This window comes from Calypte anna, chromosome 4A, assembly GCF_003957555.1.
Source record: "Calypte anna isolate BGI_N300 chromosome 4A, bCalAnn1_v1.p, whole genome shotgun sequence".
Classification (NCBI taxonomy): Eukaryota; Metazoa; Chordata; class Aves; order Apodiformes; family Trochilidae; genus Calypte; species Calypte anna.
The window spans coordinates 20,736,912-20,762,923 of NC_044248.1; the positions used below are offsets into that span (position 1 = coordinate 20,736,912).

The following is a 26,012-nucleotide window of genomic DNA, read 5'->3' on the forward strand; positions in this document are numbered from 1 at the left end:
CTACTCATGTAGATTATATTTCTTTTTTTTTTTTCACAGATGATGGCATGTATGGACAAGGTATCTTGCAAGTCACAATCATGCTTCTGCTTTTAGCTGCTTTTAAGTTAAATATTTGTATAAGACTGGGATCTACCTTCTGATTCCAGTGGTTGTTTTTAAGATTATTCAGTAACTTAGATGCCTGAGAGGCCGTCCTCCTTATAGTTAATAAAGAGCCATTATAATCTTCATCAAGGGGAGAGGAATGCAACACTTTGTTTTCTCCACAAGCAGGAACTACCTTTAGGATCCTCTTTTTGCTTTGGGAAACCAACACAAAGTTGCCAGTTGTGTTGGCAGGCAACTATCAAAAGCAGAATTTCAAGCTTACAGGTATCACACAGAGCAAGTTCTGCAAGTTTTCTCTGAACCCAGTTGCCTAATTAACATTTTATTAAGCTTGTCTGCACACTACCCATCTCACACTTTAAGAGACACTAAACCAGAAAGATTCATTAAAGTAGTCTTCTGTCAGACGTCATATAAACATATTGTTTGCAAGTAAATTAAAAACCTCATTACCTCTCTTGCATAGGTAGAAGAATTTCAGGCTGATACTGTAGAAGAGTCACTCCTTTCCTGAGAGCTCAAAGTAACTGCAAAACAAGCTTAAGTATTTCCTAGACCTATCTGTGATAAGCCCTAATTATCACCCAGCTGGAGAAAGAGAGGACCCTGATCATATTTCATTAGCACCTGAATGAATTCAGCCTGACATTCATTGCATCATGACAAAGTTATAAATCTTATTGCTCAACAAAATCCACCTACAGCAGGCGAGGACTGAAAATGTGACTGCAATCTTTGATTGGTGTTTTCATTAGCATGACTTTAGAAGATTAAAACATCACAACTCTTTTTATATTGTTGCAACCCAAATACTTAGTATAGGTAATTTACATAATTTGTTTTTAGAAGCCTCACAACCAAACAAACCTGGAAACTCAAAAATCTTGGGAAAAAAAAAGAATGAATATATTAACTAGTTTTTTTAAAAAATGTTTAATCCTATTAGGATTGCAATCATCATTTTCCATCTCAGATCCACGTGTCTTTCATGTGTGGGTTTTTTTATATATATGACCAGTGGAGGCTGTATATTTTGTAGTGACACAACTTGGGTCCCATTGGTATGTGCTGCAGCATGTATGATGCTTTTGTTACTCCTGTTTCTTGCTGGAACTCTCTTCAACTCACCTGGCACATGAACCCATGGAGAGCACCAGAGGTGTGTGAGCTTGTCTGCATAGGACAGGTTGTGAGACTGGCATCTGTAAACATCACTACAGAAAGTAGTGCCTATGAAAAATCTTATACTAGAAAAGAAACCTTATTATTTTAGTAGCTGTGTCAAGAATTCAGATTTCCAAATACTTCAAAGGTTTGAGATTGTACTTTAGAAACTCCAGGAACAGGTGGCTATAAGAAACTCTCTGGGATTAGCTCTGCTCTTGCTTGTGATTTACAGTGACAGGGATTTGTTTCAAGCCTTATCCTGGGAAAAAAACCTACTACTTTTTTGTATTTCATTAAGTAAGAAATTATCAGGCAGGTCCCCACAGCTGGTAAGGATAATGGGCATAAACCGTCAACTGCAAGTTTAAAGTTAAGCAGTTGTACCTCACTCTATGCAGTCATTCCTGAGTGTACTCCTCTGGTTTGTGTTACATTGGAAAATGCAAAGGAGCAAGACTACTTGCTGGTACCTGTCGGGTTTAGTCTGTGGGAAGTGTTTACACTGAGTAATACCCGTGGGTTTCCCTGCCGAGTGTTTTGAAGAGGGAAAGTGTCTCATAACCTCGGCGCTGGGTTCTGTGTGTGGGGGTGTGGAGCCGCGGGAGTAGGGAGCAGCTTCCGAAATTCAGGCGACTGATGGTCTGGCTGGTAACGCTGCTTGCAGGGACAGGAAATCACAAGCTCCTGTGCAACCTGGGGCTGACAACACCAGGGGGATGGGCAAGGCCAGATAAGCTCCGTGCAGCTTTGCTACATAGCTCAGCCCTGGGTCTGACAGTTCTGGTGGCTCCTGGGCAGTTCTCTGCAGGCTCATGCTGTGCTGGCTTTGTCTGCAAAGCAGGAATGAAAATCCCAAGCCAAAAAAACCCCCAAACCACCAAAGTGTGGCTTGAGTAGGTATTTCTGACTGCAGTCAGCCCTGGCACTAAGGGCTGTGGGAGGCAAGCTGTGGCAATGCTGTGCAACAGAGACATTATTGGCAGTGGGAGCTTGAGATGGGGACAGGCAAAGCTGTCTGGCTGTGCTTCAAACACATCTGGGTGGCTGGGATGCTTATCTTGGATGGTGTGGGCAGGCACCGCACTTGCAGGCTACCTGATGGAGGCAGATAACCAACTGAGCAGTCTATAGAGGCTGGTCAGAGATTGAAGAAAGTTGGGGTCACTTCTTTGGGGGACAGTTTTAACTGAGATCCTCACAGTGCAATTGAATTGTGTTTTACAAGTTGGCAGGGCAGAAGCTGGTGGATATGACCTTGGGGAGGCTGTGACATTCACCTTGGGTAAATGGGAGCCATTATAAGTTGCTTTATTGTCCTCTCCAGGCCCAACAGCTGCTCTTCTGTCTTTCTGCAGACAGGCACATCTAAGTTATGTTCTGCTGTAGCCTATATTCTCTTCACTGATACTAAACCCTCCATTCAAAAAATAAAATCTCTAGCTGTCTACAGCTCATTCAAGCAGTGCAAAACAAGAGAAGAGCTGGGTAATAGGAAGTGCCCATATGTAACCTGCAGCCATTAATCACACAATCACACCTCTCCTCTTTTTCCCCATGCTGGCCCTGTCACAAAGTCTCTGCCTCAGCCAAGACATGGGCTGCACTCAGTGTATGGCCCTGAGCCCTGCTTATTTTTTGAACCATCCAAACTTTGCATTGAGACGATTCATTTTCTCATAATTTTTTTCTATGCTGGTCTCCCTAATCACCAATTCCACAATCTCCCTACCTAATTTCACAATCTTTGAAGGCATGCTAAAATTCAGCTGCATCAATTTTGAAGGCTTTAGACCTAAAGATGTTAAGCTGTGACAGAATCCAAGATTGCTGGATAGTTTTGAAAAGCTGAACTGAGGTGTAAACAGATAGGCTGCATTTTACAGTGCTTTATGTGACTGCAGCATCCCTCCCTCTGCCTTGATTGCAGTTGGGATCAGTACTTCCAAAATACAACCCAATAGTGTCACAGGTGGGGTACTTAATGCTTAATTTAGAGGGTAATGGGGTCACTAGAGAAATGTACTGCAGTTGCTTGATCTTCAGAGCTTGCCACTCCCAGCTGTCTTCCTGTTCTGTTTTACATCTCTTTCCTTACATCTCAGGAGATGGTGAACCTCTCATGGGAATGCAGACGTAGCATTTTGGGGACTAAGTTCCTGCATGTTATATGTAACAACTCAAAGGCTTAAATACTGGTGTAATTCAGATGGTGGGTGTTGCCTGAGAAAAGGCTACATCTAATCCAAATGCTTCCAGGTACCTGAATTAAAATTCTGCATTAAAAATAAGATGGTGCTTCAGCACTTTGCTACAGATTAGTGCTTGTGACTTTTTTTTTTACTATAGACAAAAAAATATTTTTTGTTTATCATTCTTAATGAGATGAAACATTTTCACTGAAATACAGAAGGAAAAGTCAAGGGATTATTTTTTTCTGTGTTGGGTATCTGCCTGATAGAGAAAACTTAGCAAGATTGAAAGAAAGACAAGATGAACAGTGGAAAACCTTGAGCAAGCCTTATGACTGGAGTTACCTTAAACACAGAATACCCAATAGAAGCAGCCTCGGTACTGGGATTTTTCTACTGCTCGTGCACAACCCTTGAGCTAGGAGAACAAACTTTGCAAAACAAATTAGAGTGAGAGAGGTTGTCCCATGTAAAATTAATATAATTCCGAGCTGATTCACTGTAGATCAGACAATTTCCTGAGTACAGTGCTTCTCAGTGTGTAAAAAACTCAGCTCCTTTATAATTATTTTCCTCTCTGCTAAGAACCAGAGTGTGGGAGCAGACTGAGCTACAGACCTTTGAATTCTGATACTGCCAGTTACGATGTTTTGAAAAGCTGGCAGCAGACTTAGAAGGAACCACTTGCCTCTTGTTCACAGTTTTTGTCCAGCTGGTATGTTGTGTTTCCATACTCTTTCAACAGCAAACACAACTTCTTATAGAATGCATACATCCCTGGAGATTTCTTCCTAAGGCAAATTGTGGTTTCTGCCACTGCTTTGACTGAGCATTATTCTTTCTGGCTCATCTTGTTCTTCTGGTGCAAAGGATGGAAGATTTATCTGCTCAGAGAGCTTGTGTGGGTCTTTCTCACTTTTTTTCAAACTTTCTCAATTTCTCACAGAATTATCAAAGTTTGAAGGGACTTCTAGAGATCATCTAGTCCAACTCTTTCACTAAAGCAGAATCCCCTAGAGCACATTTTACAGGACTGCATCCAGGTGGGTTTTGAATATCTCCAGAGAAGGGGACTCCACAGTCTCCCTGGGCAGCCTGTTCAGTGTCCTATCACCCTCATTGTAAAGTTTTTACTTATGTTTAAATGGAACCTCCTATCTTCCAGCTTGTGCCCACTGGCCTTCATCCTGTCACTGGGAACTATAGAGGAGAGTCTGGCTCCATCCTCCTTGCACCCACCCTTTAGATACTTGTAGACATTAATTAAGGTCTCCCCTCAGCCTTCTCTTCTCCAGGCTAAAGAGTCCCAGCTCTCTCAGCCTTTCCTTGTAAGAGAGATGCTCCAGTCCCCCAGTCACCTTCATCACCCTCCTATGGACTCTCTCCAGCAGTTCCCTGTCTCTCTTGAGGTGGGGAGCCCAGAACTGGATGCAGGATTCCAGCTGTGGCCTTACCAGGGCAGAGCAGAGGGGGAGAATGCCCTCCCTGGACCTCCTGGCCACTCTTCTTTATGCAGCCCAGGATTCCATTGGCCTTCCTGGCAGCAAGGGCACACAGCTGGCTCATGGATAACTTACTATCCAGTAGGACCCTGAGATTTTTCTTCTCCAAGCTGCTTTCCAGCACATCTATCTCTGACCTATAGTGATGCTTGGGGTTCTTTGTCACCATGTGCAGGACCCTACACTTGCTCTTGTTAAACCTCATCAGGTTCTTTTCTGCCCAGCTTTCCAGCGTATCCAGTTCACACTGGATGACAGCACAGCCCTCTGGAGTGCCAGCCAACCTCCCAACTTTGTATCATCAGTAGACTTGCTGAGGATACACTCTGTCCCCTCCTCCAGGTCGCTGATGAACAGCCCAGCTGATGATCTGAGGCATAAGCAGGTCTTTTGCCTGCTGCTGCCATTGAGGTGAAACCCAAGCTTTTTGTTCACATTTCTTTCTTCTTCAATGTGTACCCCACAGAGCTGGCTGTGTGAAGATGGGACAGGTATTTGTCCAGGAGGGAGGAGCATTTTGTTGTTGTGGTACCTGTCCTAAGTTCTCAGCTGCTCCCTGCCAGTCCATAGTCCATCATGCCTGCTTGCTCCAGTTTGGCTTTTATTTACTCTTGCTGCTTTCTTTGCACATACTTTCCAGGACATCTGTGGGTGCTGCTCTGGAGCTTCTGAAGCAAGGCCTTAAGTTGTAACTCACTGTAGTGCAAACTCACTTGTGTTTGTGGCCCAAAGCTACTCCTTGATTTTGATAGAATCGAATTTCTTTTCTAGATTTACACTCCTCACTAGCAGCCAACATTTTGCCTTTTGACATGGGAGATGCCATTCTTTCTTCCTCTGAAATGGTATGAGGCTTCACTTCATGGCTTTTTGAAGCTGTAGATGTGTAATATTTTCTTGGCAAACTGACATTTTTTTGCATTTAAAAGCCAGCACCCAAACAAATGCTTTGTCTTTCATGTAAAATTTAATAAAGTTCAGAATAAGCTGGATTAACTCTTTGTATTTACATTAACAGTAAAAATCTGCTGTAGGCTAAAATATTGTTCTTCAGTGAACCAGACTCTGCATTAATAATAAAAAGGTATGTTTGTCTTGTTGCTTACATATATATTTTTTTTCAACCATTTGATGTTTCTCTTCACAACAAAACTAGGAATGCTGTGTAAATCTCTTATCTAAATTCTACTGACCTGGGGAAAAGAATAAACCTAAAAAAAAAAATTTAAACAAAATAAATTTGGGTACCTCATCTCTGTGTACAGCGAATGAATACCCACTTCTTTCTTTGTGTTGTTTTTTTTTAATTAAGTTGCAAAGTTGCCACCAGCTGAATACATATTACTTCGGTGGAATGGCCTTAGCTTCCATGACAATGCCTTGGGCAGCAGAAGCAGGGAGAGGCAGTAAATTGATGTTAAAAAATAGATGTCTCTATCTATAACAAGAGCAAGCGAATCTTTTTCTCTTTTCAGAGCAAGTGCTTTCAGAACTGGCAGGTGAAGTTTAATTCAATAAAGTATTAATCACTTTCACCACTTATGTATTAAGGCAGGGGCAGTAAGACATAGCTGTTGGGGGTTTTGATTTTGAATGTCTTTGTTTATTTTAGTTGACAGCAGGCACATGCAGTCATGCCCTGGACAGACACCCGTGGGATTTGGCTGTGCTTTTGCAATTGTAAAGCAATTTCCAATGTGGAAATGTGGATTGTCTTGCACAAGGGGCATACCAAAAGCTCATTAGTTAATGACTGTAAATAGTCTACACTGCTTTGCTCCACATTTGCTAAAGTGGGACAGGACTAAGTAAGCAAGTAGAGTCACTATTTATTTTTAAATGACAAAGTAATTTGATTATGGCTGTTATGCAACTAATTCCAACTAAATCTGAACAACCTCCTACCAGATTAAGGTGCAAACTCAGGAGTACATGATGTGCCCTTCACTGTAACAACTGACTTAATTTAACTGTTTTGTATGAATCACAAGTCCCAGAAACTCCATTTCACACTATGCAGGCATTTTTCCTTAATATAAATCATGCTGCTATGTTGATTTTGGTTTACCTAGGTTCAATGTTCACAACAGAGATTAAAAGTGGAATCACCCTAACATGCTTCTGCTTGCATACTTAAGTACCAAACAATCCATGTGCAACTAGACTAGCCTTTTGGTAACAACAGTTTAAACTGGGATGCTGATTCTTCTGTGCTCTTAATGTGTCAGTGCTTTATACACCCATTTGAATTGCTACTTGCTGTGCCACTACAGGCATTGATCTAAGGCCAAAACCACAATTTTCTTCAAATAGTGGCTGTTTCTTTATCAGCTGCTACAGTTGTTTGGCAAATAGCATTCCTCTTGTTTCTGCTTCTTTCCATGTTGATGGAGGGAGAGCCTCCAATAACCACAGAATTTGCTGTAAGCTGGTAACCTACTTACCGAAGCAAGGAATCATTAAAGGTTATCTATTAATATTTCTTTCAGAAAAGGAAGCAATACTAAATAAAACTCAGCCAGTGATACTTGGATGAAAGCTGACTTTGTATCTCTGACTTACGGGCAATAACTTGTTTCCCCTTCTGTAGACTTCTTAGTGTTAAATTTGCAATTATTATTTTTTTAAAAACTTATAGTAGCCTTTACTGCTTGGGAAAGGAAACAGTTGTATAGTCTGTTCTGAACTTCTGCACTACACTAATGTTCTACATGTCCTGGCCATCAAGAATCCCATAGTGACTGGATGTCTGGAACTTGCAGGCTAGAATGCCTTATGGCAATAGTGTCACACCAGACAGACAGTAAACACTTCCCTTACACAAGTGTGAACTTTGAATTAATGACTTAATGGGAATATGAATAGCACCTCTTCCCTAGGGTGGTTAAAAAAAGATTACAGGTGAACCACCATACATATCAGCCCCTAAGCTTACTCTCCTGTGCCTTCCCTTTGCATGGCATAAAACACAAGAGTTTGGCCTGGAAAGTAGTGCCAGCAATGCAGCCAGGGACACAGATAAAACTACTGCCTTCTGCATTATCTACTTCCTAGGCAATGAGGGTGCCTGTACTTCACCCTATTTTTAAAGGATCTTTACTTTCTTAATTTGAATTATGGCCAATATTGTAGTCTCACTTGGCTTCTAATCCCGTATTTCAAAAACCAATATACCAGACAAAATCACCTTTAACAACTCAATCACTATCAGCAGATGGTTAATAACTTCAAGTGTCAGTTTAAGAAGTAGATCAGGTTTTTAGACACTTAAAATCAGCCTATTCGGAAGAGAATGCCCTTTCTGCCATGTGACAAATAACATGCATGGTGTCATCCACTGAGCTATGAGATCAGTACATATGTACTTTGGTCAAAGAAAGTAGTTCTTAGGAATATTTATTGTATTAGTATTTATTTTTATTTTTTTTAGACAACAGAAAAATCTGTATTTAAAAAAAAAGTTTGTTAACAGGCCAAGAAAGAGCTTCAGCAAATACCTATAAATCAGTGAACTGACATCTTTTTGGCTCTGATCTTGGTCTAGGTATTCCCCCAAGACCTTGTTTCTGTGACTAAGTATGACACTTGGGAGTTTATTTTATAACAAGACATCTTAGACATATCCTCATATTGGACCAAAACATGAGCAATTGATTCTAAGTGCTTAGAAAAGAGATACAGAATGGTATTGTTCCAGGTGGCCTCCTTATAACAAATACTTTTTAATGCTTGGTAGATATTTTAATCTAAAAAAACTCAATTAAACAACAAAAAAAACCAAACCCACAAACCAACAGCAAACCAAACCAAGAATACTGTTAAGTCTGAAGAGATCTAGGGCTAACTGCTGAACTCATGTGGCAGAAATGGCTGAAGTCAAACCAGACATACATTAGCATACATTTCTTGTCAGCAGAATCTCATCAGTAATTAGAAAGCAAAAAAGTCCAGTGTGAGATAGTCCTCTGTTGTTAGAAGCTCTCTGATATTGCCATATAGCCATTAGATTTCTGAAGAAAGGAGTTAGGCTGAGAAATCCAGGAAGTATTTTTTCTTGGAGGACCCCAGTTCAGAGAAGGAGATGCTTCCAACATAGGAACCGTACAGGGCTACCAAGGACTACATGGATCTGGGCACTCCCGCAGGTAAGTCTCTGTGTGGCCTCCATACACCTCCATCAGTGTGGTGCACACAGTCAGCTAACAGGCAGGTGGGAGGAAGAAGAAGGGAAGAAAAAAAAGAGCCTCAATACAGCAATTAGTAAAAAACTATTCTGGTATTAGCTGAATGGCTCAACTAAAGTGAGCATTTATCTTAGTCAGCATGAAGACCTTGTGTCCCCAAATTTTGTAACTAAAATTTTATCATTCAAAAACTCCTCTTACCCCTTTAGTCTTTTACACCAAAACCTCAAGTTCAGACTACAATATCTTCTGTTGTAAGAATGTGCCTGCAGGAGGCCTACCCCATTGTTTCATCATACTTCTAAAGGCAAATATCACAGGTTAATTCAAGCTAGAAGGGTCCTTGAGGTGTCTGTAGTGCAAATGCTGCCTCAAACCAGAGCCAGCTATGATGGAAGAGCTTAGGCTACTTGGAGCTTTAAAGCTGTAGGGCTGCTGGAAAACAGCTATTCCAGCAATTACATTTTGCTTTTACAAAGTAACATGGAATTTGGTTTAGTTCAATATGCATACTTTGACCTAAACCCTTCCCCCCAAATATACCACTGTGACCTCCTCCTTAGATGTGCAAGAGCTAGTGGCCTGCCCCCACTCCTCATTCTAAACATTCAGAAAAATTAGAAGCATTACCTTATTGAGAACAGGCTTTGTGGAGAGAACATCATAAATTCTTGGTAAGGAGATGTTCTGAAAGAAAATAATACATAGATGTCAAAGGACATTAACCTGTTAGTGTAAATGCTGAAAACAGTAATTTTTTTACTGCTCAATTAGATAATCAGGTAAAGCTTTAAGCATACACTATATCCATATACCTTGAGATCAGAGGAAAATGGATTGCAAAACCTCGAGCAGACCAGATCTCAGTACACCATAGGACACTTCAGTGCCAAGTATTTGCTGCCTACAGTGTGTATTCCAATTTCACAGGTGACAAACAGCTCAGGACACAATTAAGACCTCTCTCAAAGTATCTCCAGGCTTATTTCCCTGCACATGCAGCTGCAGAAAATGCTTGCAAGAAACCAACTTAGAGGAAGAGAAAGCCATTTGTGTAAAGAGCCAGCTGGTACTTTGTTACCCATGAGCACAGAAAAACTGTCACAAAACCACTAACCACTTCTGTCATTACAGCTATGCCTGGGAATGCCCTGAATGCTCCTGTCTGTGTCAAAACATTACTGTCACTTGGGAGCTTCTAGACAGCCAGATCAGGTATGTGGAGGATGTTTACCTCTTGCATAGTTTGGTTCAGGCACTTCATTGCAGGTACTCTGCGATTATCCAAGATTAGTGGAGGCTTCCAGCGATCATAATTTGTTTCTAACACGTACCATGTGCCCTTCTTGATGTCAAGGCTGGAAAAGAGGTATGCATTTGTGGGTTTTTTTTAAGCTTGTTGTGGTATTTTAGTGATGCTGAAGGACTAAGTACAACAGAAGTTGCAAGAAACACAGGACACACTTATTGGTGGAACCTGTCCTCTTCTGGAAGGCTCCACCGACTGTCAGGCCAGGCATACTCACTCCCAGATATCCAGACTAGCTGTCCTGGAACGAGTTATCACACATCCTTCTCCAGAATTTTTTCCACCCAGTATAAAGTAAGCTGGAGCCAGCAGTCTTGTTTTTGACAGCTTGTCTTTTGCATCTTGATAACTGCAGGTTAAAAAAAGTAGTGTTTGAGTATCAAATGCTATAAAATATTCAAGTACTTAAGAATGAGTTTCACTGATCCAGGTAGTAACACCTTTCTTCCCCTTTCATGCATGTATGAGGAGATTGTAACAGAAGGAAGAAACATGTTTAATCAAAGTTCCTCTACTCACTTTGTACTTAAAATTTGTTGAGAGGTGCTATCTGCACTTTTTCTACATTTACAACAGGAACAAAATTATGACATGCTGTATCATATCCCAACTAATTCATTCACTGCATGAGAGATGTGTTTTTGTTTACTTCCTGTAATATACCTGCTGGATGTGTTTTCATGCTGTTGGGCATTCAGATGCCAACAGGATTATTACAAAACAAAAATCTAAGAAAATAATTTGAGGCATTGTAAAGAGATCAAGTGTGATGCCTCCCACTGCTCCAGAGTACCAGAATAATCAGCACTATTTAATGTTAAGGCTTCTAGAAAGATATCTGTGTCATTAGATACTATGCTTACAAATAGAGCACTCAGGCCAGCTGGAAGCAGAGCAGGTTAAAGCAGCAGAATATATAGACAGGAGGTGGGAATACCTTGTAGCATTCTCTAATACTGTTCTTGTAAGAAAACCCATCCACATACCATCTCTTCTGCCAAGAAACCATTCAAAGATACCTGCAAGATATTACTGGTTACAATAAGTAGTTTTAAGGAATTCTATTTTTCACTCATGCTATTCTAAATTTCACAGGCTTTAAAATTAACTGTGTTTTATCATACTCATCTGGAATATTTTCATTATTTGTATGTCTGTTTATTAAGGTGACTGGTTACGTAATAATACTTTTAATCAGGTAACTGCTAAGACCATGGCCTGGAAAATTTGCACAGAAATAAGGGAAGAAATGAGCTTTACTCACCAACATAGCCACCATCAAGGCTGAAACGCTCATTCATTGTCAGAGTGAACAAGTCCTAAAAAGCATGAAACAAGTCAAACTTCATTGATTGCCAGCCCAGTAATAAGTAAAAGGCATCAATGCAATTTACATGCCAATTGAGTTTCTTGTTTGTAGACTCTTTCCCTTCGAGTAATAGGCTACAAGATCAAGCCTGTGTGGAGAAGAATCTAATTTATCATGACCTGAGTAAGATGAAACAGTAATTCATAGTCTTCTAACCTGGCATAGCAATCCAGCATGCTTTTATGCTGAGCAAGTCAAGCCTGTGGCCATTTTTCTCTTGGTCCTTGTTGGATCACTGAATTGCCATTTTACTTCCCCTGACACATGTAACCTCCTTATGACACCTCTGGGTACTATTCTAGTTTTAAGGCAGATTTTAAGTCCCAGTGCTAAGTATATTTTGATCTGTTATTGCTGTCCAGGTGGGAACACAGCTGTATGCAACTTAATCTGTGCTACTTGCAACAGGCAATTCAAACTCAAATCCCAATCTTCTCCAACTAGTGGTTTTCTTCAGAGGAAAGTGGAATTCAGGTACACTGAATAATTTTCAGAATACACTCTCCTTGATTTATTTAAATAGAAGAAAAAAATAAAATGGATTGAATGCAAGGATTTATGACAGAAATGCCCTTCTATGAAAAGAACTGCCTGCAATAGAAGATAAAGGCAGAGCATGCAGTAAAGGAGAAGCTGTGGTAAACTTGAAACCCTGGCATAGTTCTGAGAGTTTTTAAGATGTAGACAAAATTCAGGGTTCAGGTGCCTATCAAAAAATAAAATACAAAAATATCTTGCAGTGTAGGACACCTTTTTGAAAAAAGACTGTAGAAAGAACTGGAACAGCACAAATGTGCTGTTTCACCTCTGGGATCACAGTGGTATTTGTTTGCTAGCAAGAGACTCCAACCACTTGACCCTTTATAGTCACTCCTGTTCATATTCACAATCCAACATTGTTTTTAAGAATTATCAAAATATAAATATTTAATTTAGGCCATCTCCTTTTACAAGGAAGAGTGCCACATTTTTTTGCTTTTACCTCTCTTCAAATAGCTACACTGTGTACCAGAAAAATTAAGAGAATGTTTATTAATACCTCAAGACAGAGGCTGAAAGCAGAAAAAGCTACATTTTAAGTCTGAAGCATTATCAACAAACTGACAAGCCCTCTTCCTCATACTTACTGGTTTGACTCCAGACACCATGCCTATGTATCCTGCAAAATTTGTGGACTTGAATACTGTTTTGTTGTTTCTCTGGAAATCCAAGTTGACCACTATAGGCTTCAGCTCCCGAGTTATAGTCCAGGAATTATTTTTAACATCCCACCTGCAGAGGACAGTGCAGTGTTTGAAATCTCCCTCCCTTACTAGCTTTTGAAACTTCCCTTCCCAGTACACAGATTTCCTGTGTGTGATGCCCATCCTCTGATCCTTCTCACATCAGCCAGCATCACTGCTCAGTAGGTACCTGAGCAGCACAAGCAAGGTACAACTAGGAAGCCTAAACACATAGGCAGTCGATGGCAAAAACCAAGTTTTGGTGGAAACAGGTTCTGGGAACAGCTTTGAAAAGTTGCCTTAATTTTCAGGTAGCATGTTCTTGGTATTTCTGACAAGTGGGAGAAGTTCAACACAAGCCAAAACAAGGGACAGGAGGAGTTGCAGTTGACAGCATTTCAGTTTTTTATAAGCATAGGATTTTGAATTTAATGAAGATTTAATTTAATATTTAAATTTCATCTGGGTATTGAGAGTCATCTGGAGGAGTGACATTACAAAATATAGTGGGGCAGTAAAAGCAAACACTGAACTACCTGATCATGAGGAATGAAATTAGAATTAAAAGAAAACCCACTACTGGGTAATAAACTACAGTTTATATCCAAATGAATAATAATGTTAGATCAGTGGAATACAGATCACTGGCTCCTGAGCAGAACTTATGAATGATGGGAACTGCCAGTAGAGCACTTCCAACCAACCACAAAAACAAGACCAAACCCACATTTCACTGCATACACTGAAGCTGATGCTTCTGTCCCATCATGTAAAAACCAGATACATTGTGCCTCAGAGATGAAGTTACATGGACCATTCTTTGGCTTGAGACAGCTTTAACTGGAGCTAAGAAAACATGATGCAACTCTGAACACAGCTTTATAGAAAGTCCTTCCCAACAAGACTGGAGCAGTGTGAGATAAGATCAGCACAACCCCTGCTTGGTTCAACCTTTTTTCACATCATGCAATGCAGAATTACATGTCACTGTCTCAACTTCATCCAATTTTTCATTTAGGCTTTAAGAATGCATGTAAAAATTTCAAGTTCAGCTAGCTTTTTCTTTGGTAAAAAAAAAAAAAAAAAAAAAAGGGACTTACCCAAGAAAGAGTCCAAAATCCAAGTTTCTGGCATGATACAGTTTCCCTACATTAAAAAAATAATATTTTTTTAAAGAGAGCAACATAAACTCCAGCTTAGAAAACCAGAAAATGAGTAAGCAAGCACAAAAAATTTTGGGGTTTTTTGGTTCAGAGAAGTCTGTTGCCATAATTGAAATAAAGTAATCTTGTATACTGCTGTCCCTCAGCCTCAGATCCTTTCTGTATTAATTTAATGCAATGGTAACACCTTGAACTTCCTCTAAAAATGAGATGATTGTAAGCCCTCTGAGAGTCCTTCAAAAATTTCCTAAGCTGGAACAGGTCCAGACAAAGGCTCTAGAATGAGGAGGTGAAGAGTCTTTCTTAAAATAGACCATCCATTTTCTGTAGCACAATACTTGTGTGATATCTAGACACTAAATGCAAAATGGATGGCATTGGAATCCCTCATGGCACTGCCAAAGTATCAGGTGTCTGGCTGGTGTTTCTTTCTCCTAGAAAAACAAAGCTAAATACTACCTATTTAAAGCAACAAAAAACACAAACCAGTCTTTGAAAGTATTTTTTTTTTTTTACCTAAGCTACCTGTGATCTCTTATTGCCTTCCAAAGGAAGACCTCTGAATTCATTGCTCTTAGTGTCTTCTACTAGACCTTCTTGGCTGCAGTTGAGAAGGACTATGTTTGCATAACTAAGGTGAACCTTGTTCAAAGTAAGAGAAAACTGTTAACACTATTCTGGGTTGCATTACCTGTTTTATCTTCTGCCACGATTGATGTACATACAGTAAAAATTTCATAAAAGATGTTAAAAATAACAATTTCCCCTAGAACAAAAAGAAACAAAGTTCAATAATTTGAAACTTTTGTCATGAAAATTAAAAAATGGTTAGGAAAAAAGCCGACTGCAGTGTTCAATATTTGATACCATTTCTCTTATTAATTTCTGTTTAATTTCATTTGATCTTTGAAATGACTGATTCAACTAAATCAAGAGCTTCCTGACAGGCAAACAGAAGGAGTAGAATCCCTTGTACTTCTACCTTAACATACAGAAAGCTGACAGTAATTGCTGCGTCCTCCTTTGGAAACTTTAAAACAAGCTGTAAAGTTCACTTTAAAGAAGAAAGCTGCTACATGTACCACTATTCCCATATAGGAGCTGCTGACTACCACCAGCTGTACTGCTCCTGTATGAAGGAAGCAGTGGAAGCAGATGTCTCTTCTTCTCTGTCTCAGTTCTGGAAGGATTCAGTGTCTGCTTCTCATTGTTTTGCAGGAGGTGTGGAAGCAAGGCAGGAGGATGTGGCAAGGATCACAAAGGAAAGAAAGCACAGAATGAAGCAGAGCCTTCCCTTCTTGGTGTATCAAGAGCAAACACACAGCTGAATGGGAAGCCAACAAGCTCAAGGATTCCCACAAATTTTGGTGCACAGGAGACTCACTCAAGTTTGGAAAATTGAGGTATGAGAAGGTTCATCTCTACAGAGACATCCCAGCCTGATGAAAGGTTTATGTGATTTATTGTCATTCCCCTCTAAAACACTGTTTCCATTTAGTGTAAGATGCAATTTATTGCTTTGTCTCCTTAATTAATTATTTCTTTGTCAAAGTCACAGATGACTACGACTACACTGCAGATTGGTACACATCCTAGTTTTAGTGAGTCTGAATTCCTGTTTTATCACTACATTAAAATGTTGGAAACTATTACCCAAAGGAATCCCAGATGAATTTGCGATCCCTTGAAGCTCTTCATTGAAAGGATAAGGAAGCGTGGCAGTCAGATGAGCCTGAAAGCAGAAGTCTTGTATGTTGTTCATGTGTGTTTTGTTAGTTAAAACAAACCTCTACCCAATAAGTAAATTTTTCTCACAACAATTAAATTGAGTATTTAATTCCTCTGCAGCCTGTAAAACTTGAGGATGTTTGTAGAGTACTTGGAAGACAAGTACATACGTAAGGAAAGCAAAACCTATCACTTATCAAAATATTGACATGTGAGCCATGGAGATTAGCACAGTATCTTAACTATTGTTAGCAGCAATAGACAGAACAGACTGAAGTAGTACTTCTACAGGTTAAGAGCTCAACTGGAAGCGAGCTTGACGTCAGCCTTTAAGGGGATACCCAACTTTCACACACTGCTATGACTACCTGTGTATGCTGCTTCTATCTCAACCCCACTCAGGAACACAGGAATACAAATGAAGCAGCAGCCAGCATGACCTGAGGCTGCTGTAAATAAAGATGGGGGAACAGATTTGACCTTATGCTCTCTCTAGCACCACAATGTTTTCTCTTGTCCTGACTCTATGCTAAAGCCTATTTTAACCAGAACCAAATTGTTTCTTAAGGCAAAGCCTAGTCAAAGTTGCCCCTGTAATCAGACACTTATAACAGATGTCAAAACACAATTTCATTCTACTGTTTACAAAGACACAGCAAAGAGTATCTCAGTGAGGTGTTTTGCTGCAAGGACTATGTCAGCAGCATACATGTCTAGCACGACTAAGGCAAACTAGAAAAGATCTTACAAAAATGACAGCACAAACAGACATGTGCATTTTACATTTAATGGTTTCAGAGTAATTCTGAGTAGGCACAGAGGCAAAATTTCGTGCTGAGGGCAAAACTTCTGAGTAACTCTTCAAAACAGCATTTTTGCTCTGGAATTGAAAGAATTACCATGTGAAATGTTCTTAATTGTAAAATTTTCTAATTTGGGTAGTCAGAGGATACAGTAATAAATTAAATAAGCTGAAAATACTTACAATTTTGTTATCCACTATGTCAACAACTTTGCCACTGGGGAAGAAGGTATTTACTATACTTTTAATATTCTGGACCACAGTCTTCAGCTAAAAAGAACAAAGGCTTTTATGGAATAGAAGATCTCGAGTGTAAGAATTGCTAGAACACTAACAGAACTCCTTCACATACTTTTAAAAAAAACATCTCATTGAAAAAAACCTGTATCTAAAGAAAGTGGTAACTATGGTGTTCTTGGTGAGAAAAACATGCCAAGCTCCCCATTAAAGAGTCACTATTCAGGCTCTACTCAAGTAAGTTTCTAGATTAGCTCCAACAAGTCCCTCTACCAGAGAGAACAAATTACAGGAAAAAATTGTCTTCTGCTCCTTTGATCCCATTTTAATGCTCCAAACTCTTCTATATTTACAAATGTTAATTAAAAGCTCTTTGTTTAAACACTGATGTTCTTGAAGCCAACTGTAAATTTCTTATAAAAGTACATGCTTTCCATTCCTGATAGTGAACGGCCACAAACAGAATTGCACTCCACGTGATCTAAGTCCAAAGTACATGACAGATAAAGCCTCTTAGAATTTAAGGCGTGTCCCACTTCCAAAGCCCACCAGCTTAAATGAGACTTTTAAAACAAATATTATGGTGTAAGTAGAATTTGGCTTTCAGAGTTGAAAGTCCAAAGTTAGCAGGGATACAGCAAAAATTCCAAGCTTTTCTTGAGAAATTAAGCATCAGTTAATTCAATTTTCAGCAAACTTCAGAAGAACAGCGGTTCTAAGTAGTTTAAAATAGGTTTGAGTATTTAAAAATATTTCTACTATGTAAACTCCAGTGCTGCAACCATGAAAAGAGCAGGAAGTTCATGTCCCTCTTGCTGTTTCATCGTCCCACGCACTGCCTTGAGAAGAGCAGGGATGCACAGAGCAGAAGGGACACTGCCTCAGTTACACTTCAATTTACTGAGGCTGCCCTCTTGGTGTACTTCTCCCCCTTCACTCTGTATTACTTCATGACTAACATGCTTTCATTAATGAAAGCTTGCTTTATGCTCAACCTGTTCTCATTCCTCTACATCCCTCCACATCACTGGCCCTATACTTGATGCTTCAGCTCAAGAGTCGAACAGAAAAAAAGTTTTACTCAAGCAACTATTTTGGTCTAGAATCATAATAAAAAAATGAGCTAGAAATATTACCCCTTTCAGAGAATTTTAGCACAAGTATTCTGTTCTAAACCTTTTTTTCATTATACATACTAAGCTTCAAAGCAAGCTCTGCATTTCATACCTCTGTCTTTTTGTCACGCATCAAGTCATCCCATCTTTTGCTGGGAGGTAAATCAAGATTTATGACATATGTGGGTACATTCCCTTTGAACCTGAAAGGTAAGGACCAGAGTTCAAATTTGAAGAAGGCTTTGAAAAAGCATTGGACAAAACAGGTGCTTCCCACCTGCAGCCAGCATTTTCTAGATCTACAATAGGAACAAATTACAAAAAAATTAAAAAAAATACCTGTTCAGACTTGCAAATTCATACATTTCTGTAATTTGTTAGATAAGTTGAATCAGATTACTTACGTTGGTCCTGAAGGAGGGTATGTTTTAGTCCTGCACTCCTCTCCATACTGTAAAGACAGCGAAACATTACTATGTAATTTGTTAAAATACATTATTATTGTAGCACACTTATTTTTGAATTAAACCTTTAAGACCAGTCAGGTAATTCAATTCATGATAATTTGATAACAAAGGAAGGGAAAATCTTGGAAATATGGAAAGGCTACAGAGGAGAATTCAAGACATGGGAGAAAAACAGCAACTTCCCTACACTGCCTGGCAGGTCTTCAAAAAACTTCCCTAATGCAGTATAAGGCAAGAATAAGTTTATGATAAATGCACAAACCCATTTTTAGTTAGCATGAGTCAGTAACAAGCATTTTAAAAGAATATTCTTTAGACAAATTCAGAAACCTTAAATCTCAGGATGGACCTGTTTGTTCCATTTGTTGAATCCATGATGTCATTTTATACCACCACTCATAAATACGCTCAGTGTTAAGTTTCATTTTCTAGCTGCAGCAGAAAAAGCACAGTGAACTTTGGGCAAATTACTCAGCCAGAGGAATGAGCTATACTGCATGACTTCTCTTTATGTAGTCTGGAAAAGTGCTGCTGAACTGATGCTAAATAATCTGAGAGGTGTATTTCAGGAATACAACTAAAGACTAGTTACCTTAATTCCTGTATGCATGGCTAGTTACCAACGAAAGTTTGTGAACCACAATAAGGCATACCCAAAGTGAATGCAAGGGTGTTTTCCCATCAGTTACATAAGGCAAGTATATACACACATACATATGCACATCCAAGCCTCAATTATAATTGCATGTTTCACCCAGTGAAATACATGCAAATGCCTACTGGCTGCACTTATGCTTCAAGCCAGTTGAGCACAGACCAGACTTGGTCCCCGAGCTACCTGAGCAGATGAATAAGCTCCTGAGAGCACACTGTCCCACTAGGAAAAAAAGGAAAGATACACATCTTCCCAGGAGTCCATGCAGAGGCTCCCGAGGCACAAGCATTCGGGATACAGAACAGAAAACATGGGGAATCTTCCATCACTTCCCCCTCTGCCCACCCTTGATTTCCAATATCTGTTTGGCTGTACTAATTAGATTACTATATTAGTCTGTCCTTACAATGAAACCTGGCTCCAATAAAAAAAGACAAGATATCTAGCAGCTGTGTATCTGGGGCAAACAAAATAATGTACATGTCCTCCTTGGGCTAATAATTCTATGATTCTAATTGCATTATATGGTTTTGGTGCACTGATCTAGACAACACCATATCTTACACAATGCCATGAACTTTAAGCAGTGGTATCATTTGTTACAACTGGAAACTGGAATTTTAAACTGGGACTGGCTTCTGTGTGTTATCATGGTGTCTTTTTGTATTGTTTCCAGTAGCTGGGAGAAAGCAGAAGATTAATTTCATTTTTTTCCTACACTATGTGAAGGCACTGGACCAGAATCTTGATGCTTCCTAGATTTCACTGCAGTGCATTTACAGCCTCTGCACAGCTGGAACAGAAGGTCAGACACAAAAGGCCATTTAATTTCCTAAATGAGGAAGTTTCAAAACAAGGAGGGTAGGGGAGGGTATCAGATGACTACTTAGGCAACAGAAGTCAGAGGCTTTGTGCAAAGCCACACAAATTAATGCGATTGTCTTGAGACATTTTTCAAGTTCTAATACTAAAATCAATTGGAAAAAAGTTGGACTACACATACATCATACTGCAATGGGTGCAGAGATCTGGGCCTTAAGGAATCATTTGCTGTCAAAATAAGCTTCTTAACAGATAAAGCCTGTAACTAAAAATTATCTGAAACGGACAAAAGTTCAGCTGACCAGTATAGCCCATGCATGCACAGCGGAAATAGAAACAACCATGGAAACTGATTTCAGAGTATTTAAAGTATGTTCCAAGTGCTAAATGTTATGTCATTCCTGATGCTCTCCTCTGAGATTTTAGTCCTGAGATTTGAAGCTATTTTTGTCATCCTAACCCCTTGCAACCTAAGCCACAAGATAGGTGGTGAAAGCAACAGTTAACCAAAGAGTTAAGGGAGAGATACAGGGAAAATATTCCCTCTTTCTATGTCAGTAATTTCAGACTTCTCACTTATCTATGTATAAAGCATGCTAAAAGAACCAGTACCTCCCCCAAAAGATCTGTACATCTTCCAGAACTGTTATCATTGATTGAGATATCTGAAGAAGGCCAACATTATTAACAGTTTTTTTTTTTCCAGGAAACTATTACACCCTGGCACATTAGCAGTAATTAAAAAATTAAATTAATTAAAAATATTAATATAATAAAGTAATTAAAAAAAAAGTCAACCAGAAAAATATATTTTTGGTCTTTTTTAGATTTTAAAACACAATCTCCTAATCTTCCAAACAAAAGATATTGTTAACTTTTGCAAACAGCTAAGGAGTAACTTTTGCAAACAGCAACCTTTTCTGACAAAGTTAAAAAAAAAAAACCTCACCTAAACAATTTTCTTAACAGTAACAGAAAAGCCACCTGGCACTTTCTATCACTAGAATTTTAAAAAAAAACAGCTATGAGGTTGTTGCTGTGGTCAGTGAGACTGACACTGGAAGAGGGAAGAGGAATAATAAATGCTGCCCCAAGAGAAGCAGAAGCAGCCTTCTAGTATGAGAGGATTGCTTCAAGTTCTCAACATGACAAGTCAGAGGTGGTCTCTCAGAAACAGCCAGCAGAAGCTGGCTCCAAACAGGAGACTGTTTGACTATAAATTTATTTTTCAAACATGCACTGAATGCCCTAGGAGGAATACAACTTGGATGGTAACAAAATACTTGTTCGTTTTTTTGTTTTTTGTTTTTTTTTTAAATATATATCACTTTTTACAAGTAGGTTTCATATTTTGTTTATTTTATGTACTGTTGACTTTCAAATCTGCATGCAAATAAACACAATGGATAAAAAAAATAAATAGAAAATTATCTCTTTGAGGTATCAAACGTGTTTTCAAAGGTTAAGCACATGGCATTCAATCTCCTTCAGACAAATACTAGTTCCATTCATCATCTTTTGGTTTAAGACCTCTAATCTAACATTCTTCCCTCTGCTCTTCCTCCCTTATGGAATTATGCCAATGCAGCACTCTCTGTCCTGCTGCAGAATTCCCTGCACTATTAATCTTCTGAACATGGAAGTTACAAGTACTCTCGCAGTGCTGAAGAAACGGGGACTGAGCCAATCTAAACTGCAGTTTGGACAAAAATTTCAGTATGGTTGAGGGGGTCTAACCAAAAGCTGAAGGGACTGGCAGTCTGCATCCCCAAGTTATAATTCATGGCATTTAGCTTCCTTTTTCTTTGTTAACAAAAAGAACTCAACCTGGTGCATGTAAGAAGGCAACAATTATTGTTCATTCTCCAGCAAATGTTGCACCTCAGCACTTGAACCAAACCCAAAATATCCAAGGCTGATACCTGGCTGCACTGCAGCACAACCTGCAACCTGGCCACCAAGTGGATATTGTGCAAGTGCAAAGATGTACCAAGTGCACCAAATACAAAATCAAGATTTAATGACAGACCTTGCTGATAGCTGGCAACTTCTCCCCCATTACACACCCAAACCAGCTTTTGGCTAAAATTTTGAAGGTGTTCTCAGCTGGAGTTGGCTTATGGTGTTGGGAAGCTGCTCCTGTGGGGGAGGATGGGACTGGGTGCAAAGAATGCCTGTGCTGTCAGGATGCTAATGGAACTTGGATCATCCTGATACCACAGTCCTCCACAGTCCCCCAATTGCAGTCCTTCTTGCAATTCCCCCCTCTCCCAAAACTCAATAAGATTTGCTAAGGAAAGTCTTCAGAAAAACACAAAAGAATACAGGAAAATATTAAATTAAATAAATAAAAATATTACAGTGCAGAAAAATACAGTGCAGAAGAGTATTTTGGAATCTAGAGATACTTAAAAACCAGTCCTCTTCACAGAGGATGAGGAGTCAGCAGCTGAAGAGGTGACAGCCTGCCTTGCTGCTTCAGAAACACAAATACATCAGGGAGCAAGAGCAGGTGTTTACTTGCCCAGGAGATGGAAACCATCCTATTCCAAATGACACACAACCGCCTCCTGACTCCACTATTCCACCGAAAACTAAACACCTTACCAGGGTATATATGAAAAAAAGCAACATAAAACCAAACAAAAAATAACACCCCAAGCCCACCTGCTCTACGCTCCTCCCCTTGGGTGAAGCTGCAGTAAATATGCCAAGCAGCTTCAAAAAGTCTACGTACTTTCAGCAAGCACTTTTTGACTTTTACTTCGAAAACTCACTATTTCGGTGTAATCTTACAACGTTTGCCATATAGATGTATGTGAAACTGAGATCAGAATGAGTGAGGACTTGTAAAACACGCCCGATGAACACGAACACTCGTGGCCGCAGCCACGGCCGCGCCAGAGGAGCCATTTCCAACTCTGTGAGGGCGGCCAAACGCTGCCTTAAACCCACACGCGTGGATTCCAAGTCACGCCTGTCCTCCTAAGTCTCGAAAACCGGCAGAAAACTTCCCCTTCCCACCCGTCCCGCCGGAGCGGGCCCCACCGCCCCCCACCCCGCCTCTTTCCTCGGAGCGGGTCAGGGGCCGATCCGATCCCCTTCCCCTCCCGTCGCCATGCTCACCGGGTCCGGCGCCCAGACCAGCTGCGCCAAGACAAGCAGCGTGGCGGGTGGCAGCAGCGCCCGACCCCAGCTCGACATCCTCCTTCCCGGCTGGGCTCGGCTCGGTTCGGCCCAGCGCTTCCCGGTGTGGCGGCCCACATGACACCGCCCCGCCCCGCCTATCAAGGGGATGGAGGCGGTGGCGATAGGGCCTGCTGCCACCGCCCTGGCCCTGCCGCCACAGCCGAGGCCTTACGGTCGCCGCCGAGACCTTCGCGTTTATTTTTAATAAAGCAGAAGTATTGACTTTCAGTCATACTTGCAAAAGAGGGAGTTCCTCGCGAGAAAAATCGGAAAACAAAATCGCCTCTCTGAGGCGACGCTGAAGAGCAAAACCCGCGCCGCCGGTTTTCGCTTCATAAATGTGATTTTTAATGGCTCCGTGTCACGGGCAGGCTTGAGGCAGGGTGTCTGGTAATGAGCGACGCGGAGCAGGTGCCTTGTTTAGGAAGAAGAGAGTTTTCTCCACCTTTGCTTCAGTGTGCAGGAAACAGGCGACTGGAGGTGCCATCCGATGCAGTGAGAAATGCAGGGTGTAAGTTCTGACAGCCACGTTGTCTATTACTTATTCACAAATTGCACAAACTACACATTTGTTGTAACATCCAGTACAAGCCGGCATCATGGTGCATGCTCCAAGGAGCTTACAATAAAAAGGTTGTAACCTCAGTGTGAGCAGATGGACATACAATGGGTCTGTATGTTAGCAATAAGTTGTTGGAAGCACCACCAGTAAATACTAAAAACCACCTAGGGTGCTAGTATTTTAGTTTTTGTTTTGTGCTTTATACAGCTCCTGAGATGTGTCAGATTTCTGGGCACACAGAAAGGAAGAAATAATCTTTTAGGATTTCCCTGAGTTGACAGTGCAAGTTGACTTTCTCATAAAACAAACCGGGGGTGGCAAGAAAACGACACGAATGTCCTTGGCAAATGGTTGATTGTAAAGCTGTATGGCATTGCAGGAATTAAGAAAGAGGAAAGGATAAAAGAAATGCATTGTAAGGCATGAAAGACTTTGGCAAAGGGAGGGTGTGCAGCAGTGTGTAGGAAGGAATTGGCTCAGAACATAAGCTTGGAATTGCACGGAGCTTTTGAGACTGAAGGCAGAAAGGTATTAAGCACTGGTGGAAAAAGATACATAATCAATCGGGGGATTTAAGAAATAAGAAAAATTACAGCATAATGGAAAAAAGATTTTAAAGGGAGTGTCTATCACAAATAGGGTACCAGGCAGTTTCTATAGAGACCAGCCATTTAAAAAAAAAAAAAGATATCAAATACCTGTAGTAAAATAATTTGGTGTTTTCTTGCAGGTACCTGAATATAATGTTATGGTCTATGGTAAGAAATAGCCACATTAAGTTAGTACTGTTGTTTTCTAAATACCTACAGCCCCTTTTGCTCAGATTTTGTTTCTGGCGCAGACAGTTTATAGTTGCTTTACTATCTTTATGACATTTTTAACAGCTGAAAATACACAGTAACTTAGGAACTGACCAACTCTTTCAGAATGCTCTGAATACAAAATGATGCTCATGTGGTATGCATTCACAACTTAATTTTTGAAGTTTCTTTGTACTTTTAGTTTAGCTCCTTCACCAGTGAAGCTATTCTAAAGTTAAAAAAATAGTTAACATCCTCCAGTACCTGCATTTCTCTGACTATGGCTATTCTGCTGTGTTGCTATCAGAAAGCCTTACCTCCAGGGTTCACACCAGTACTTCAGGTTGTCTATTTTGTTGTCTAGGTTTCCTCTCAAGTTAGATCCAAGTTACATCAGGAGAAAAAAGCTGCAAAGATGTGCAGTTTACTCCTTAACTGCCCTGACAGCTGGTGCTGCCAATACCTGTCCACCTTTTTGCTTTCTCTTAATCATTTATCCAGTACTGTATTACCACTCACTGAGTAGAGTTCTATGTGCTTACACTTCTGTCAGGACATAGTAATACCAGGAATAAGCCATGAATGTTTCCCAACCCATGCAGCAACAGTATAAGATGCATAGTGACTTTCACTATCTTGTCATACTTTTCATTTTCTTCTCCTGGGACTAAAATTCCAGTGAATTCCCCAGGCCTCTGCTTCTGTGTTATTTCAGGACACATTTTTTCAGTAAGAATATAATAGATCATTAGTCCAACACAATTGGTTGCCCAACACTGAAGACAACCCTGTTGCTACTACAATATCCTTTTTTCCAAAAGGGAACAAGGAATTCCCCTGCCAGTCCCCTGCAATGAATAGCCCAGTAAAACATTACTGTGGCCCACAGCCTGCTCCTCTTTCCCAGCAGCAGTTGGCAGCAGGCCACTTCCAGGTTCGTGATGTTGCAATGGTTGTGCATTAGGTTGCTCACATTTCTAGGGAGGGACATACAGTGTGGTGGCACCTACAACCAGAACTACTTAATAAGCCCTAATGCCTGGTCCCAGACAAAACTGAGGAGTTTTGGGGAAAAAATGAGTTCCATTTTTTAGCTGTGATGGCACAGCCCACAGCTGTGATGCATCTTCATAGAAGAATTCCTCAGACTGGCCAGGAGGGTTTGTCACCAATCATCTATTTATTCCTAGCTTTTAGCCTTCTTCTCACAAATTCAGCACTCATGCTTCTGTCAGACTTCCTGGGCATGAACAATACATCTTCTCCAACAAGAGAGGAACTCAAAATATGGCCTTTATTCACTTACAGCAAATAGCTTACCACTGGTACATGGTACTTTTTTTGCAGAGCCAATCCCTTAACACAAGCCAAATATTCATGTGTTACCATTAATAAGATTTTATAATTATTGAAGTGTG

The 26,012-nt window shown here is 40.2% G+C and overlaps 1 protein-coding gene across 1 annotated transcript; it reads right to left on the reverse strand.

Annotated features, from left to right (window-relative positions):
* Positions 1–9,005: 9,005 nt before the first annotated feature.
* Positions 9,006–23,347, reverse strand: ASAH1 (N-acylsphingosine amidohydrolase 1). Its single transcript, XM_030450225.1, has 14 exons — positions 23,170–23,347; positions 18,504–18,550; positions 18,212–18,302; positions 16,931–17,017; positions 15,871–15,949; positions 14,909–14,983; positions 14,155–14,200; positions 12,959–13,103; positions 11,727–11,781; positions 11,400–11,481; positions 10,680–10,811; positions 10,388–10,511; positions 9,784–9,840; positions 9,006–9,168 (listed from the first exon to the last, which is right to left on the reverse strand). Exons 1-14 carry the CDS (start codon positions 23,245–23,247, stop codon positions 9,079–9,081), a joined length of 1,188 nt encoding a protein of 395 aa, XP_030306085.1. The 5' UTR covers positions 23,248–23,347; the 3' UTR covers positions 9,006–9,078.
* Between the last annotated feature and the right edge of the window lie 2,665 nt (positions 23,348–26,012).